Source organism: Achroia grisella, unplaced genomic scaffold (assembly GCF_030625045.1).
Source record: "Achroia grisella isolate CSIRO2021 unplaced genomic scaffold, CSIRO_AGI_Agris_v1 utg478, whole genome shotgun sequence".
Classification (NCBI taxonomy): domain Eukaryota; kingdom Metazoa; phylum Arthropoda; class Insecta; order Lepidoptera; family Pyralidae; genus Achroia; species Achroia grisella.
In genome coordinates, this window is record NW_026712882.1 from 2,509,432 (window position 1) to 2,530,614 (window position 21,183).

A 21,183-nucleotide genomic window follows, 5' to 3' on the forward strand; every position below is an offset into this window, starting at 1 on the left:
GGTGGTCTAGCGGTTTAGCACGCCGCCTTACTTCCGACAGTCACGGGTTCAGTTCCTCGCACGGCGCAAACATTTGTAGTCATGAGTATTCATATTCATATTTCGTTTATTAACCAATGCAAAAAACTTCTTTACATATGGCAAGTCATAACATACAGTAATTCATATTTATATAAATTCAATCCAATTACAATTACATTAATAAATAATATTACATTAATTAACAAAATTACATTTTAAAATAAAATTATATTAATTAATAAAATTACATTAATAATAACTAATAACATAATATGTTTCGTAGTTATAATTACGACATAATTATATTTAGGTCTAAATACTCGGTAATATTATAAAAATATGTAGTATGATTGTTTGTATCGGTCTGGGTGTTTTCTATGTATAATATGTATTTACGAAAAATATCTATGTATTTGTATCAGTTATAGTACCTATAACACAAGCTTTAGCTAGCTTAACTTAGGTCTAGGAGGCGCTGTGTGAATTGTTCTGAGATTATTATAAATGGTAAAGGTTTTTTGTATTCTTTTATTTTTAATAATAATATGTTTATGCCACAATGAACATATTTATTACTAGCTTTTGCCCGCGGCTTCGCTCGCGTTAATTTATCCCCTTAAGGGTGGAATTTATCAAAATCCTTTCTTAGGTGATGCCTACGTTATAGTAGCTTTATGCATGCCAAATCTCAACCCGATCAGTTTAAAATTGACAAAGTTTCATACAAGCTTTTATCCCCTACTTTATCCCATTGGGGGTAGAATTATTCAAAATTTTTTCTTAGCGGATGCCTACGTCATAACATCTACCTGCATGCCAAATTTCAGCCCGATCCGTCCAGTGGTTTGGGCTGTGCGTTGGTAGATCACTATGTCAGTCACCTTTGAGATATATATATATATGTATATATATAGATTATTTATTTAATAATAAAAAGAATACAAATAATATTTAAATTACACAATTCAAACTCGATTACAGATAATAAATACCATTTAAAATTCAATAAACAGAATAAAAATTAAAGTTCTTAATTCAAAAAATATTATGTCATAAAACGTTTTACAACTTTTCAGATCGACGTTCATTCGAGGTTATGTTTGACATTACAAAAATGCGCTTTTACCTTGTTCGATCGGTTGATAATAATCTAAGTTGTAATTATATACATCTAAAATGTATTTAATGTGTGAGATAATGCAACGTTGGATGTTCACGTGTGTTTATTTATAACTAGCTATTCCCGCGACTTCGTCCGCGTGGAAATTAACTTTATTTTTGTTAAATAAAATCTATGTTACTCATTATTACATCAGCTACCTGCCAAAAAAAGTCTCGTCAAAATCGGTCCAGCCATTTCCGAGATTAGCCGGAACAAACAGACAGACAGATAAACGTTGTAAAAAAAATGTTATTTTGGTGTATGTACCGTAGTTATATTCATATGCATGTAGTAAAAACCGGTTATTTCAATATTACAAACAGACACTCCAATTTTATTTATATGTATAGATTAGTTAATAGAAATCATACGTCAGTTGGTTGTTTTGGTTATATAATTTTTTTCTCACTGAGTCATCCAACGAGAATGTACAGTATAGATAAAATAATTAATAATAATATCTTGGCTTCTGTCATACGGCTAATGCTAGTTCAGAAGCTAGGACTACACAGAAATACTAAAAAGATTGATATTGTGTTGAAAGTGTAGCTATTGTATAAATAATATTGTCACGATCCTTTTGAGTTAAATAAAGATTATTATTATAAAAAAAAATATATAGTAAAGTAGCATATAATTTTCATCTTTTTTATTGCAGTATTTGGGATCTATGAAGATGGGAGATCTATTGTGCTCGCCGAATTGAAGGATATTCTTAGGAGCGATGGTTTTTGTCTCCTCAGGATAGAGAGTAAACTTTCCAAAGGAGATATTTCGTTTATGCATGAGTGGGCTACAACCACATAGGATATGTAGTGGCGTTTCCTCTTCAGCTTAAGATTTGCGGATTTTTTTTTATAACTATTACATGCCAAATATATGAAAGATACTAGTTGTTCCCCGCGAATTCGTCCGCGTGAAATTTAAGTTTCATTTTCTAAAATAAAAGTAGCCTAAGTTACTCCTTATTACATCAGATACCTGCGAATAAAAGTTCTATCAAAATCCGTCCAGCCATTTCAGAGATTAGCCGGAACAAACAGACAGAAAGACAGACAGACAAAAATTGTAAAAAATGTTATTTTGGTGTATGTACCGTATTTATATTTATACGTATGTAGTAAAAAACGGTTATTTCAATATTACAAAGTAACTGCAATTTTATTTATATGTATAGATATAATAAAATATTTCTTCCCCTTTTTCTTTATTTTTTTTATATTTATATATAAATGTTTAATTATTTAGTTGTGGTTCTGCTCACATTTGCAGATTTGCTCACTTTTGGCCGCATTGCGGTGTCAAAGCCGTGATTATTTATGTCAGCCGTCCGCGCTCCGTGTGGCGGGAATGTCATTTTCATAAACCCCCATCCATATAGATGATTCACTTATATTTATTTGTTACAAAACCAATAGCTTACAATCCAATACATTAAATCAAAAGTACATATGTTACATATTTGTATATTGATTAGACTTGTTCAATCATATTGTTAAATTTACAAAAATAAATAATTATAGACGAGTCAATGGCACTCAAAGATGCTGCTGTAATCTGTTAGATTATCGTAGCAAATATAATTAATAATTTGTTACTACAACCTTGTTCTTTTCTATCATTTTATAATCTCGATTATCGAGTGTTGCCTTTATGTATCTCAGGACAATTCACACGACGCCATCTAGACCCAAGCTAGACAAAACTTGAGTTATTGGTACTAAGCAGCTGATATAAATGCATAGACATTTTTTTGACACCAAGACCGACGCAAACAACCATACTCATGACTGAACATTGTGCATCGTATCAGGAATCGAACCGACCATCGTAAGTATAGCGGTGTGCTAAACCATTAGACCACTGAAGCCGTCCTATTAGAAGACTTATTTAAAATAATATTAATTAAAGTACTATACTTATTAATGAATGAATTATCCTCTATATTTGACGCTTTAATGATATCCAAACCTTTAAAACTCCTCTCCAAAATCTTATACATAAAATTTTCGTGTCACAATTTTAGGTACCATACTCCTCTGAAATGGCTTGACTGATTTTATGAAATTATATATACATATTCAGGTCTGGGAATCGGATACTATCTATTTTTCATACCCCTAAGTGATAAGGGTTGTCCACCCCTAAGATTACTTTTTTTTTTTGGAATTTTTTTTTAATTTTTTTATTATGTATCATTAAAAAATACATACAACCCTAAATTTTAACCCTTCTATCACCAACCCCTATTTTTTTATAGCGTTATTAATTTATATAGCAAAACAACGTTTGTTGGGACAGATAGTATCATATAGCAATGGATGGAGGAGTGATCAGGCCGCTCTAAATTTTCACCCTTCTATCACCAACCCCTATTTTTATAGCGTTATTAATTTATATAGCAAAACAACGTTTGCTGGGACAGCTAGTATGATATAGCAATGGATGGGGGAGTGATCAGGCCGCAGGCGCAGCCGTGCTCGCACGCAAGTGGCAATACCATCACCTGCTGCGTCGTAGCTATAAATTTGTTCATTTGAGTCCCACATAATAATGTTGCACAAACGTACGCCATCTCACACATGGAATGCTAATAATGTTTTCGCGCAGACCAATTGAAGTTACTTACTATATGTTATATATATCTACCAGATTAAAGAAGTTGAAAGTATATAGTAGTAAATAATAATAATATCTCAGGACGATTTACACAACGCCATCTAGTCCTAAGCTAAGCAGAGCTTGTGTTATGGGTACTAGACGACTGAAATACGTACATGCATATTTTTTTGTACATAATACACATAGAAACCCAGGCCGATACAAGCAGTCATACTCATGAATACAAATGTGGAAGAATCGAACCCGCGACCATCGGACAGTAAAGTGGTATGCTACACCACTAGGCCACCGAGGCTGTCAATTAACCAGGAATTCATTACGATGATTTTTATAGGGCCTAAAAGGGCACATTATTGCGATGGTGTAACTATTGCCCATCCTGTCTTTTGCCGAATATCCTCAATATAAGCGTAACATTTCAAACGACTGCATTTTGCCTAATTATTTTTAAATGTCTTTTAATTATCAGGACGAAGTTTATATGAAAGAATATGTATGAAAATTGCATAAAAACTTGCATTCCAAATAAAAATTATTTGAATTAAAAAATAATATTTGAATTTGAAATTCGAATACATATAGTCACTTATTTCCGCATTGTTACTTAAAACCTATTCTATGTAATGTATTCTATTTTTGTTTTTAAATAGAACGATTTTAAATATTTATCGATAATATTTTAAAACTCAATTAAATTTGAATTTAGAATTATATATACAAAAGACTTACCTACGACTTAGACACCGTATTAACCTTATTATGCAAATTAGAATGTCATCAACATCAAACAATACAGTAAACTAAATCAAATCAGATTATAACCGGTTCCAACCGGTTCAGATCACAAATTTAGGATAATGTAGTATTGATAAAGTATAGGCCATAACTTATCGGGAAAGTAATCGATTTCATTACGACACGGGGGCGTTTTTATATCAATTTCGATGAATCGAGAGAATCGAGTATTGAGTGATAACTCGAGCCCACCATCGGCGTTCGTGCACTCGATATAATTTTGATGACGCTTGATTGTACACAATTCGACACGATTGAACCGATTATTTCCGATATTTTCGGGGAACTGGGTTGTTTCTTTGAAATTTTGTGTCGTTGTTATTTATTGATTTTACGCATTGGAATTAATCGTGTTTTATGCGGAAGTTTGAATGGTGATTTAAATCAATCTGTTTTTTTATTCACCAATTACAAACACATAGCATAAAAGGTACTTTACTTTTAATGTTTATTGCATTTTGTTAGAAATCAAACAATTTTCAAGCAACATAAAATATCGGTACTTTTTCGAGTGTATGTTATGAGATATCTTTGCCGATGTAAAACACGACGTATCACTTTGTCTTTAAATCAAAATTTTATAAAGAATAAAAAAACGATGATAAAAACTAAAACAAGGTCTATATACATACCTATAAATATACCTACATTACTCAATTATATATATATATTTAAATCAAGTATAGTTCATAATAATATAATGAAAATTATATCAATTGTTAAGATGCATCACAAATCATAATCTGAGTATGGGATCTCACGCTTCCTCGTTTCACAACTTACACTCGATTCATAGACATGCGAGTACAATAATCGATTTAATATTTTTCACACACTCGATTCACAAACCGCATATCTCGTGATCTTTTTAATGAGCACTCTATTTAAACCTCCGAAATCTAACAATAGGCCCAATCAGCGTTCGGAAATCACAAACCACTACCGTTAGTGCGTCACTATAATTCGTATCCGATATAATCATGCTCGATTCAGTATCGATACAATGATCGACATAGTGACGCCCTGTCCACTGGCCAGACATAGTTACAAAAGAAAAGAAAGTGTTGAGTCCGTTAACGATGTTTAAATTTGGAATCGTTGCATTTAGAACCGTTTTTAAAATGACTTTGTTATTTGACGGAGCGAATTTCGAATAGTTTTTGTACGCATAAATTTATTATATAAACTTTCACCGAACACTATTATTGCGTTTGGTGTATATTTTAATTGTTTTAATAACATAACAGTTGTAATATTTATAAATAGAATACAATTACAGTTTGAAAATGGAAACAAACAATAAAAACAATGTTTGCAATAATAATAATAATAAACAAATCAATTTAAATGTTTCCTATGAGAATGTTAGGGAGTAAACAAGAAACTATACTGTTATTTTGTAACTGTCCCACACGATATTAGATATGATTGAAAAATTTTATTAACATTGTTATTATTAGAGATTTGATAAAATCAAATAGCTGATACCAAATTGACAGAATATTAAGTTTACATATTAAACTATACAACTACTTATATTTATTTTTAAATATATTAAAAAGTATATGACTATGAATATAAATAGAATAGAATAGAATAGAAAATCCGTTATTTAAATAAAATTAATTTAAGCCCTTTTTATTTTAAGTCGTTTATGTATTCAGAATGTTTTGAGCAGAGTACAACCGATCACAAATTTGGCGATAATACCATTATGTTTTGTGCTGAAAAACAGCGCTACAGCGATAAAGGAGCTGCAGCATTATGCTGCACGGAGTTGTTCAGTGATCATTTTTTTTTTGTTTTTCTATATACTTTTGTTTGTTGTATATATATTGTAATGGATAATTAATAGTGATGTTTTTTGTGTGTTATTATTGTTTTTATTTTAAGTCTTTTATTGCTATTGTTTGCGTCGTTCTTCTAAGTTAAGTGTTCAGTGTATGAATTCTATTTTCATTTTCTCACTTGGCTTTACCTTCGCATTCCAACCTCTTTAGTTGAAACTTGTGGTAACATAAAACGAAAGAATTAATTAATATTATCACCTCGGGATCTTCAGGTGTTAAGTAGTTGACTCGGGCCTAAAATATCAACATGTCAGCTCACTAACCCACGTGACCTCAGCTGCAAATGATTAGTACCCGACACATCGGCCAATCAAATCGCATAGATATTTTTAGCAAACTCGTGATCCAACACGACGGAAACTATTTCTATCCATTCAAACTATCACTCAGCGTGCGAAGTCTATAATTTATTATTATAAACCGCGTTGAGTTTTAACAAGTTCAAGACTTGTAATCAGAGCGTTCGAGGCATCTTATTACGTAGTTAATGGCGGTATTTTTCTGCTTAATATCAAAACGCAAGGGACACAACCTTAATGTTGTTTGATGCTCGGTTTCGAAATTTGAATTCGGATTTCGAACGTTTTGAATGAATTGAGCGGGAAATGGCCGCGCGTTCAATTCGGTACGGAGAGACGAGAATATTTATAATTATTCTGGAATCAAAAGTGAGCACTTAAATTAATAAACAATATAAATAATATCACAGATATAAAAAAAAATGGTATTGATTATCTATTTTTAAGAATCTGAATACTCAGTCTTTCATTTTACCGCCATATTTGATCGAACAAAACACAAATTCAAATTCAAATTCAAAAATCATTTATTCATGTAGGACATTTTAGCTGCTTATGAACGTCAAATTTTTACATTATAATTTTATTTTTTCCCTACCGTCCAGTTCGGTATATAGATCCAATTGAGAAGAACTGGCAAGAAACTCAATTGAGTTACTTTTTTTTTTAAAGCCAGTTTATTTACAATGTATTTTTATATAGGTGTCTATGTCTAACATTAAATGAAAATTCAGTGCATGAACAACTATTGCCATGCACACTCGTTATTCAAGTAATCGTTTAGTGAGTAATAGGCTTTGCTCAGTAAATATGATTTAACAGATGTTTTGAATTTATTTAAGGGTAATTCTAATATATCCTTTGGTATATTATTGTAAATTTTTATACTTGGGGACAGCAAGACAGCAAGTTTGTCTTTAAATCTAGTATTAATATTATGAATATTACTGTTTTTTGGAAATAAGTCAAGATTTTTATGACCATATAGGGTATTTGAATATATAAATTGAGAAGCAACGGTGAGAATATTTGCCTCTTTGAATTTCTCTCTTAATGAGTCACGTATGAGTACGTATACAGTAGATCGCTCAACAAATTTCATATGTCAGTATCGAGTATTATGTATAGAGTACGACAAATTTGTTAAAAATACCACTAACATCTGAGTACATCTGAGTGTTTTATATGAAAATATTTTATTTTACAAAAAGTCAAGACACATTACATAGTTAATTTTTTATTTTAATCAAAATAGATCACTCTCATGCAGTGGCATTAAAAAAATGTGCAAGAGTTTTTAAAGATTATGCTAACTGAAATACGATGATTGTATTTATGAAATTGAGATAATTCTCTTTAATAAATGAAAAAAATAATTGGAATTTATTTTGTATAAAAAGAAAAATACATAGTTTAAAGTTACGTCGTTACCGCTGTCTATTCGCTTAGATCTTTTAATTTTTATTAATGGATATAGTAATTCAAGAGGAAATTTATATGCATAATAATAAACGCCCTGGCTTCTGCGGGTGTACAGCCGGGGTGTTTACCTAGTTTACCTAGTACCTAGTACTACAAAGTAATTTAATTTCATAAAAACTATCCCCAACTTTAAGGCTTGGTATATCTTTACAACTAAACCCAGTGTATTTAAAATAATTGCGCGTAATAAATTAACATTAGATGATTCACTGATCCTAATACAGTTAAAACATGAACGAGTAAAACTAGTTTGTAACGTAACAAACGGTATAGTTTCGTTACTCCCAAACACCGATAAATCGACGACCAACAAAAAACAGTATCGTCCTATCGACTCGATTATTGAAAAGCGTGCAAATTACAGGGCAATCGATGCTCTCGGCCTGTAATCGTCAACGCGATTACCACACTGACTGTAATTTCACTTAAATTCCTTGTAATTTCGGCGTCCCACATTACGCTATCCGTATCTGTTTCATATTGAATATATTACACTGTAATCATATTAATTTTTAACGCTGTTAAACATTTAATGATTTTATTTTTATTATCATGTAATATGAATAATAATAATAACCCTGGACGATTCACACAGCGCCATCAACTACCAAACTAAACAGAACTTGTATTATGAGTAATACACAACTGATAGAACTTTAGATACATTTGTTTGTAAATACATAGATAATATAGGTGGTTATCCCCCAGACCGATACAAACAATTATATTAATGAATACAAATGTTTGCGTGCGAGGAATCGAACCCGCGACCATAGGACGAAAAACGGTGAGCTAAATCTTTACACCACCGAGGCCATCATATTAAATAGATTAAAATGGACAGGGTTGAAAGAAACCTACACAAAAAAAAATGCATAAATAAGGTTTAAGAAGAAGATGAAAGTCCTAGTAAATTTCGTACGTAAAAATGCATGATTAGAAAAAATAACGCTTCGGTTTTGCGAATGAATTTGAATTGGAATTTCTTATCAATTAAGAAAGAATGTAAGTTCGTAGCATAAATTAGCGTAAAAAGAATCATGTATTACTCAAAAACAAAGTAAACAGGCAAAAATGTGTATGTTCTTACCTCTTTTCATAACGCTTACTTTTTAACTTATATACGTATATCGAAATTAGTGTAATAGAGTTTTCTTTAAAATTTATAAGGAATTTTGATTCATTCATAATTTTAAAAGTGAATACTATATTAATATTCATGTAATTTAGTTAAAACAAAGTATTTTTAATAACGTTTATGAATATGTATCTTCAAATTAACATATTTTTAATTGCTCACAACAGACATAACTTTAAATTTTTACACTTTGTTTGACATATATTTTATCAATATCTATAAATTATGCATTGAAATTGCGAATAATGACTAATACGAACATTACACACCCACATACTGATAAAACAACTCACAACACATCGGATCCAATTTAATTCCGTTTTGGTCAGCGTACGTGGGTATAATAATTAGTTAATATGCGGCTTATCACACAAAAACTAATTAAAATAAAACTAATTTTTATATTAATTTAGCATACTCATTTATTATTTATAATAAATAAAAAATAATTTCGATATTCGAACGCATTTCAAATTTAGAACTATACAAATATAGAACAGTAATATAAGGATTATCACACAACAATTAATTACAATGAAACTCATTTTTTAATTAATAAAAAATAATTTCGATATTCTCGCATTTCAAATTTGGAACTATACCAATATAGAACAGTAATTAATATAAATTACGTGCTTAATTAGATTTGGAATAAGAATGTCGCGTAATATGACACCAAAGGCTTTGGAATAAGGACGACATTATTATACCGATTTCACCGCCGCCTACTCATTGTGTATAACGTTTGTTAGTTGTTTGTTTTAATATTATTCGAATAAATACTTAATTATGCTAAATAACTAATCAGTAGATCTGAGAACTTATAATAAATTGTATCAAGAAATGTTTTTTTCTTTTTATAATAGATATATAATGTAAATTACTCGTTAACAGTCGTAATTTTACGCCAGGCTCATAGTTAAGTGTGCGTGACTTAGGAGACGATATCTTATATTATAATTATATATGTTAAACTGCTTTGTGTCTAATACAATATGAATGCCATTAGTTATTGGTTAATAATAACTAACTGTTATTGGAATGGTTTGTTACTATGACAGATGCAGCTATAACTTTGATTTTATTTTATGATACTTACTTAATATTATAAGATGTAAAATTTAAAAATAAAATATAAAATATCTTTTTTATAAAATTTTGTCGTTTTTTATAATTTTAGTAGTTACCATATCTGACTAGACAATATAAGTGTCTACATAAGGTCCTTAACTTATGACTAACTCTTATCACCTCCGATCGATAAGGTCCTTAACTTATGTCTCTCTCTTGTTCTTACTCTTGTCCGATCGATCCCTCGTCCAATTCAAACAGGAATCGAAATTCCGTGGGTTTGGAGTGCCATCTGCACTTGCCCCCTATCGTTCAGTGAAGAAGTAATGGCCAGCTGCGGCCAAAAGCATTAGAATGTTACGTAATATTAGATCGAAAAAATCTATTCCTACTACTAAACCCTTTAAATGTACAGACATGTGGTATAATTGCTATTACAGAATCCAATACAATGTTGATTTTCAACTGACAGTCTAACGATCAGATGTCCGATTTTAGCGAAAGAACTAATTTTGAAAACTGATTTAATAAAATAAATTTATATCGCCAAACTAATTTTTATCTAAGTAAGATCCAAATAGACTGTTAATGATAATATATTTTCATTTTGTTAATAAATTTTAGTACAGATACGCAATCATCCAGAAATCGTCTCACGTATACTTTCTATCCGTAATCTATATGGGACCATTGTAATAATTAATTACTTTTTGATTTATAAAACAGACTTAACACTATTTATTGGGTGTCTAATTACCGTGACTTCATTTGAATTCGTAATTTTTTCTGATGAAGCCGCGCCGCTTTATAGTTGGTTAACGCTGATAAATTGTCCAATTTGTTTTTGAAATATGATTAAAAATTAAAGAAATATGTTTAGTAGGTATTTCATGGTGACATATGGAATCATTAACCTCGCTCTTTATATGCGGTCAGTATATATAGAGTTAATCGAGAATTATTTTCCAATGTTTGACATTTTTATCTATATTCTCATTATTATTGGTGATATTGGCATGCATAAATATACAAATAACAATGTCGATTTGAATTTAGAATTTATTTAAAAAATATATGACTGTAATATAGCTAGAAATACAAATTCGATTCGAATTTAGAATTCGTTTTAATACTTTATAATTTAGAATTTATCTTAAAATACACAGTCAATTCAAATTTCGAATTCATTGCAAAAACATCATAACTCCAATTTATTTAGTCACAATTTGTAGTCGAATAATATAAATTACATTCAAATTTGAAATTTACTTTAAAAGTAATTAATTTATTTTTATTTCTAGTAAATATAGATTTACCACAAAAATATTGATTTTAGAATGTTGTCGTTATGAAGCAGCAATTTCAATATAGTATGTAATTATTCTCAAATGAGAAAATTCCATAAAATGATATGCACTACTGGTTGTTATAATTGATGACTTGCCGCGACACACGCATTATGTTCATCCCGTATTTTGTATCGATATTTGATGGAGACCAGCTACTGATTTTGATAATAAACAATGACATTAAAATTATTTAATAATAATAATAATTATTCTCATGATTGATAATTTTTTTTTGTGGCGTTTTGAACATGTTTTTTCATTCTACGCAAATATAATATAAAGAGTCTGCAGATAAACCCCGTAAATAATGTAAAAATTAGAAAAATACAACCTTTTATATAATCTGTTTAACTATATTTACAGATAAATGAAATGAAATATTTTAATTCGAATTCATGTATCGGATGGAACTTCAATTAATCGATAGATATTAACATCGATTCGCACAGAATCGATTGTTTTCAATTGTGTTGTTGTTTTTAATAACTATTACTTTATTATTGTGATTAATGTCTAATGTTACAGACGTCTATTAAGAGGGTACAATAAAACGTTAATAAACATAAAAATCTTGAGTTAATATTGGATGAAAATTGCAGTAATTACAACGACGAGAGAAAATAACATCTTACTAAGAATAAAGTTAAGTTTATATGTTTTTATAGATATCTTTGTAATACAGTCTCCAGATTAGTGATATATGATTTATAAAATATATAGAGATTTATAAATAAAATGAAGTTGCTTCCGATATCTCTTCGCTTAAATCTTTTAAACTACGCAACCAATTTCAATGCAGTTTTTAGCAATAGATAAAGTGATTCAAGAGGAAGGTTTATATATTTAATACATCTACACCTGTGTGAAGCCGGGATGGGTAGCTAGTATACAATAAAATGCCTAACGTTGTTCTCCTGATTCTGCGATTTCACTTTCACGTAGTATTTTTTTATGCATATGTATATGATAAATATCATGCACAAGCATGCATGCACGCATACGTACAATTTTTTTCATATAAACTTTATTTGTATTTGAATTACTAGCCTTGTTCTTAATAACTACCACAAGACAGATATAAATATGTACATCTAAATTTATGTATATCTATTTATTCTTATAATTGTCACTTACTATTATATATACGATAATATCATAATGTTTCCTTTTCTTTTTTTTTTCTCGTATATATCTACGTAATTATATGTATGGCTGATCTTGTGTATATATTGTTTGACAACATTTTCTAGGTTTGCAGGAAGAAATCTCTCTTTTAGAGATAAGCTCGCCTTTTTACCCAATTACTGTAATTTTTTCTTATGTGTATTTGTACAATAATGAATAATGGAATAAATAATAACGGAGTATTATATATTGTAACTTATGGTACTCGTAGATCAAGTTATTCTCAGTCAAATAAAGTTATTATCATCCTTTTAAAAACAATATTCAAAATGATCAAAGTCGAAACGGGTCGATACCTTCATAACAATTTCCATAGCAATAAAATTTAAACACGTAATACGAACTCGACCACAAATTGTGGCGTCCAGCTCCCGCAAATCAATTTGCGCGTTTTTTGCCGCGCGATAATACCGCTCGATTCAATTTTATGTCGCACGATGTTTTGTCGCGTGTAACGGCCATAAGAAATGGAATTTACATCGTTTCAAATGCCATACGTTTTTGGACGGCAATCGTGTGATGGCATCGTAATATATAACAATCATTGGCATATTTCTTGTAATAATTTACATGTTTCCATCCCGAGATATACCCATATACGACATTATGAGTTGGCCACGTCCTGAGAACTGTGACATGAGAAGATAAATTCCAAACAATGAAAAAATATAATTTTAACATACAGTCAGTATGTTAAAATTATATTTTTTCATTGTTTATTCTCACTGTAGCCGATGATGAGAATATGCGTATAATATTTTTTTTATGTTCCGTTTTTAATGCCGTATGCTTGTTTGCCACCATCGTGGTATAAATATAAACCGATAAAAATCGATTATTTTTAATTTAAAATTTGTATAATAATCTCTAAAATAATATTACTAGGCTCACTTCTAAGTTTATTTTAATTACATAAATGTTGTTGAGTACTTTCAGATATTATTAATTATAAATACTTTTTGGACTATTAATATTATTTTAATTTTCTTATATCATAACTATTTTAATACATATTACGGCACAGAGGTGTTTAAAATTCCGACCATGTTTATAATTAAATAAAATGCTACTTCAGAGAACGACAGATTAGTAATAATTGTCGGTTCATTAAAATTTACTTTATCATACAAAAATATTACGCGTCAAAAGACACGTTACAAGTGCTGAGAAATATTTTATTAAAATAATTATTGCGAGCAGGTATAAAATCTAATTAAATGTTAATTTTGGTAGCACCACGACGAAGTTTAATTATTGCTAATATTTATTTAAATAATTTACAATTTATTTTATCATATAAAAGTACAAAGGCACGTTACAAGTGCTGAAAAATATTTTATAAAAATCTTTACTCCGAGCAGAATTAAATGTTTTTTTTCTTTTGGTAGGACCACGACTAAGTTATAATTACTATTAATAATTAAAATATTTATTGTTACTCACTTTGCAGCCTTCACATGTAAAAGCACCGAAATGAAACCCCGCTGCTGGCTCCCCGCAAACTTTACACTGTTGGTTCATCTGTGAAAAAGAAACTATTATAAGAATGAATTTTTTTACACTAGATAAACAGTGACAAACAAGTATATGGTACACATTTTAGAATAATGTTCAAATATTTGAATTTGGAATGAATTCATATTTCGCATGGAATAAAAAGCTATTGACTCATCTTTACACAACCATAATGACATCAAAAAAACAAACAACAATTTACACACATTACAAAACAGAATCAATGTGAACCACAACACAGTATATAGCTGGAAACATGGTTTCCAGCTCTGATTTTCAACAGATCCCACAGTACGGACGCTCACAAATTACAATTTATATAAAATGTAAAATTGATATTATACAAACATAAAATAATAGTAATAATAATTTATAAAATGCATAAATAATAATCATTTATAAGATCATATTCGAATATAAATTTAAAATATTTAAAATAAGAATTGCAAAATTCGTTCTTAATTCACATATAATTTAAGTTATGTATAAATTGAATTCAATTACAGCTGACTTGTTTATTCTTAATAGATAATTATTTTTTATTAATTTGCTGTCGCTACCGAGTCCGATTCCATATGAATTTTATGTGTTATTATGTTTGCTCGGTAATTTTCTTTTGACATTCCAAAGTGACGTTCTGTTTGTTGAATTTTCTCTTAAATTATACGGCTGCGGAGAGCCTGTATTCGTTCGTTATACTTTTAATTTTAATAAGCGTTTGTTATTGTTTTTTTAAGTTGATTATATATTTGCTGCTATCAAGTTATAAAAAGTAGGGTCTTGAATAAATAAATATTTAATATTAATGCTTCACTATTTTTATTCCTTACTTATTTTTATTCTTTTAGAATCGCATTTTATTTATAGTACTTGAATTTGGTTCAAATATTTGAATTTGGAATGAATTCATATTTCGCATGGAATAAAAAGCTATTGACTCATCTTTACACAACCATAATGACATCAAAAAAACAAACAACAATTTACACACATTACAAAACAGAATCAATGTGAACCACAACACAGTATATAGCTGGAAACATGGTTTCCAGCTCTGATTTTCAACAGATCCCACAGTACGGACGCTCACAAATTACAATTTATATAAAATGTAAAATTGATATTATACAAACATAAAATAATAGTAATAATAATTTATAAAATGCATAAATAATAATCATTTATAAGATCATATTCGAATATAAATTTAAAATATTTAAAATAAGAATTGCAAAATTCGTTCTTAATTCACATATAATTTAAGTTGTGTATAAATTGAATTCAATTACAGCTGACTTGTTTATTCTTAATAGATAATTATTTTTTATTAATTTGCTGTCGCTACCGAGTCCGATTCCATATGAATTTTATGTGTTATTATGTTTGCTCGGTAATTTTCTTTTGACATTCCAAAGTGACGTTCTGTTTGTTGAATTTTCTCTTAAATTATACGGCTGCGGAGAGCCTGTATTCGTTCGTTATACTTTTAATTTTAATAAGCGTTTGTTATTGTTTTTTAAGTTGATTATATATTTGCTGCTATCAAGTTATAAAAAGTAGGGTCTTGAATAAATAAATATTTAATATTAATGCTTCACTATTTCTTTACTTATTTTTATTCCTTTAGAATCGCATTTTATTTATAGTACGTATAGATTTTGTATTATATATACAGCAGAACATGATTTTACCCGATTTTTATAAATACAAAATTCAAGATGTTTATCATTCAACCACGCTAAAACTCCCGAAATTTGGTACATAAATATATCCGGTCCTAGATCACATAGCTCTTTATCGTATTGAAATAAGCAGTCAGGGGTACAACTATTTGATTAATTAAGGTTCAACATATACATAAATAAATGTCATCCTAATTGCGTCATAATTTTTCTAAATCGAAAACACGAATTCAATACGAGTTTTATAATCGAGTTCAAAACACACCAATCATCGATTTGACATCGAAATCACACGTAAAAAATCAGAAGACGATCAAGTGTTATGACAATCGATAACTCGATGGGGCAACGGATTCGGCTCCCAAAAAAAATTAAACACACATGGTAGTCACGATCGTAATAATAAATCGAGTGGCCACAAGTGTACGTTCATGTTTAATCAGGCATGTGGATTGTGTAATGACACGAATAACATTTTGAAACTTTACCACAAACAAAACGGAGCTATTTTCCTGGTACTGTGAAGGACGTTGGTCAGTTGTCTCAGAAGTGTGAAAATGTGGTTCCGACTTCGTTTTTTTGGTGACTCTTAAAAAAATAAAGATTCCAAATTCAAATGTATTTTTTTGTGTCACTAAATAAACCGTATCACTGCCAACTATGAGGAGTTATGTTTACTTTTAAACTGATTTCATACGAATCTTTTTTTACGTATTCATTTAAAAAAATGTAGATTCCAAATTTAAATGTATTTTTTTGCGTCGCTAAATAAACAGTATCACTTCCAACTATGAACTGATTTTGTTTAAATTAAGGAGTTATGTTTACTTCTAAGATGATTTCATAAGAAACTTTTTTTCTACGTCTTCATTTTAAAAAATATTGATTCCAAATTCAAATGAAATATTTTTTGCAAACTAAGTGCGTAGTAAATTTTACAACTATTATTAATGATTTTGTTTAAGTATCATTAAATTAAAGAGTTGTTTACTTGCATGATTACATCCGATGATGAATTGTCAGATTTTTATATTACATTTTTTTTATAGCAAAAAGTTAAGGATTCCGAATTCAAATACTCCATATATTATTACTATGTTTACGTCACTTAGAACAAAATAATTTTGTATGAAACTGTGAATACACAATTTATAGTAATGCCCATTTACAATTTTAATGGTTTTTTTCTTATAAAGTGGTCTAGTGACAACAAACACCCTTACAAACTTTCGCGTTTATAATATTATTGGGATTAAGATATTATATATTGTTATCTTAAGTGCTAACTCTTAAACCGTAGTATTTATTTACACAGTCTCCATTACGCACTAAGTATCTTTATAATCTACGAACCCAATGTATTTTTAAATTTTCAAGCTTCAATTTCTCCATATATCTATTGACAAATATATCGCGTAACACAGTGTACAAAAAACACAATTCAAATGTCTTCATTTTTAAAGTCGGTTAAAAAAACATCTTATGAACAACAATATATATATAGAATTATGCATGCTCTTTAGACGTTATTCACATGTAAATCAAACATACAGACGGAATGCCAAGTGTTTGCTCCATAATAGCAATTTAGCAATTTTGATCGATATATTTACTTTACTGTTTGAATGTTTAATGACATAATGTTCACATACTCGAGTGGTGGCTTCATAGTGCGACGCAGCGGTTTCTGAGTTACGTGATCGTGTTGTAACCATACAGACGGACGGTTTGGTAGACTACACTTTTACTTTTGACTAACTAGGGGTGGCTTCAAATTAGTATGATAGAATATAGTTTATTTGTAACATATAGTAAAAAATACATAAATAATATATGAAAGAATAAATGTAGAATTACAATAAGGCGGACTTATTGCTGAATCAATTTTTTTTAAGGCAACCTTAGGGATACGGTTTTAAATATCTGTTCGATTCGGGTAGGATGCAAACGACACGAAAAAAAACAATAATATAAAAAAATTAATGTAAGTCGAAATAAAGTAATATTCGTCTTTTTTTCGTTTCTAGAGTTACAAAAGGTACTAGTACAATATTAGCTAGTTCGTATCAGATTTGGTTTGTAGGGAGAGTAAGACGAGTTTTGATGTGCATCTGAAAATTGCTACTTGAATTTTTCGACCTGCCACAAGGTGGACTATAAATCCATGGAATGCTAAGAACTTCGTCTTATATATATAGAAATATATAAGTTTTATAATAGTTTATTGATTTGTTTGTAGAGTTTCGACATTTGACTTGGACGCTAAAAAAAACTTTGCTAAAATATCGTACATTAATAACTTATTTCTTTAATTTTTGCGTTTGGACAGTATACATAGGGGAAATTGTTCGATTTTCAAATATTATTACAATAATTATCAAATTTTAAAAAGCAATTATAATTATTCGAAAAAATAACAATTTCGAAATAACATGTTTACATTGTCGACTTTACGCGAGTTGGTAACGAGGTGCTCCAAACCGATTCCCTTACCGGTTTCAATTTTTTTTAATATTTTTGAATGTCGAATTCTTATCGCCTTTTAATGATTATTAGAACAATTATAAAATTTAAAAAAACTATTATTTTTCGAAATAAAGAACAATTTCGAAATTGCATGTTTACATTGCTGAATTTACGCGAGCTGGTAACGAGACGCTCCAAACCGTTTCACTATCGGATTTTATTTTATTTAAAATTATATGAATATCGACTTCTTATCGCCTTTTTAAACATTATTAGAACAATTATAAAATTTTAAAACGCATTTATTATTTTTTGAAAAAAGAACAATTTCGAAATTGCATGTTTACATTGCCGACTTTAAGTGAGCTGGTAACGAGACGCTCCAAACTGATTCACTATCGGACTTTATTTTATTTAAAATTATTTGAATGTCGAATTCTTATCGTCTTTTGAAACATTATTAGAACAATTATAAAATTTTAAAAAGCATTTATTATTTTTTGAAAAAAGAACAATTTCGAAATTGCATGTTTACATTGCCGACTTTACGCGAGCTGGTAACGAGACGCTCCAAACCGATTCACTTACGGGTTTTACTTTTTCAAAAAATTAAATAAATGTCGAGTAATAACACGTTGGGTACACGTTAACAAGTTGGCGTGACTGCTCCGTGTTAACGTCGAATTGTTTTGCGTGCGATTCGCTCGGAGGCGCGGTGATCGGTGCCCGACTCGATGACAGACGGATACCGGGTTATATCAACAAGCGCTGTTATATATTTTTTTAATGTTTTATTTTAAAATATGAACATTTCATTTCTACACCCGCGGCCCGTTCTTATTATTCCGGGTCGAATATAATCTATACATATAAATAAAATTGGAGTGTCTGTTTGTAATATTGAAATAACCGTTTTTTACTACATGCAATGAATATAAATACAGTACATACACCAAAATAACATTTTTTGGAATTTTTGTCTGTTTGTTCCGGCTAATCTCTGAAATGGCTTGACCGATTTTGATAGGACTTTTTTGGCAGGTAGCTGATGTAATAAGGAGGTAACTTAGGCTACTTTTATTTTTGAAAAATTAAGTTAAATTCCAGGCGGAAGAAGTCGCGGGTACAGCTAGTGCACAATATATTGTGCGGTATAATCTACATGTTAGGTAGGCAAGGTTTTTGTGTATTCATATTGAAATGGTGTACCCGCCTGCGCTAACGGTATACCCTGGCGGGGTACTAGTGGTGGATGATAAGACGAGCACGAGATCAGGTTAGTAAGCCTATTATGACAAATTCAGCAGGAATTTATCACGATGGTTTCCTGGGAGAACCGTGTTGAGGTCAACCTGGCATGGTACATTCCTAGTTTCACATTACTAACAACTCCTAAGCTAAGATTTAATATATAATAATAATAATAATATATTTATTTGTCAGAATATGGTATGTACAATGGTAGTAAGTATATATAATATATGTTTCATCATATTCTGCTGTTTCCAGCGTACAAATATTAAATCAATCAAGTCATTATAAATTCTAAATATTACTCATTCACCATAACTTCTTACTTTAAAAAATATTTCCGTTCAAGGATCAGATTAGGTCGTGAAATTATTAAATTAATTATTAACCGATTAACCGGTAAATTAAACCTTACAGATGATAGGAGTCCGGCAGAACCGGTTCGTTACTCCTGGTTCGGGGGTACTAAATAATCATACTTACGATTACAAATGTCTGTACTGCGCGAGGAATGGAACCCGCGATCTTTAGACGTAAGGCGGTGCGTTATACCGCTGGACCGCCGTCGAAAATAATCATATAATAGCTGTGCCCGCGAATTCACTCGCGTGAAATTTATAGTCTACTACCTACACGCCCTGGCTTCGCACGGGTGTACATGTATTATATATAAAACCTACAGTTTTAAAGATTTAAGCATACATAGGGACGGACAGACAACAATAGCAATTTTGTTTTATACTATGTAATGAATTGGATGCGAGCAGCGCAGGACCGATCGTCGTGGAGATCTTTGGGGGAGGCCTATGTCCAGCAGTGGACGTCTTCCGGGCTGCGATAATGATGATGATGATGAATAATATATTATTCTGATGTATAAGCTATATTACTATACAGTTTCACCTAAATCCTACCAATAGTTTTTCATGAAAGAGTAACAAACATCCATACTTACAAACTTGCGCATTTATAAAATTATTACAATAGGATTATCATTCTTTTTGTATATATTTCATACATAGATTATAATTATTTTTATACCTAATTATTTTTTAATCAAGCTTTGGATCTCCTAGGTTGTCTATAAGACATAGATCTAAGCGATAAGGCCGCCAATTGTTTAAATTTCTTTTTTGTAATATTTTTGTGTACAACAATAACTTAAATTATTATTACTGCTCACTCTGACAATACATAGAATATAATCATTTCAATAATTATTTTTATACTTAACGATTTTTTAATCAACGTTTCGATCTCCCAGGTCATCTGTAAGAGATAGCTCTCAGCGATAA

General features: G+C 29.9%; 1 protein-coding gene across 1 annotated transcript in view; it reads right to left on the reverse strand.

Moving 5' to 3' along the window:
- Positions 1 to 14,495, reverse strand: part of LOC131845648 (protein embryonic gonad-like) — a 65,587-nt gene extending 51,092 nt beyond the window's left edge. Inside the window, exon 1 of the mRNA XM_059194736.1 lies at positions 14,418 to 14,495. Coding sequence (XP_059050719.1) covers positions 14,418 to 14,495 — 78 coding nt within the window. The remainder of the gene's footprint in view (positions 1 to 14,417) is intronic.
- Positions 14,496 to 21,183: the final 6,688 nt, after the last annotated feature.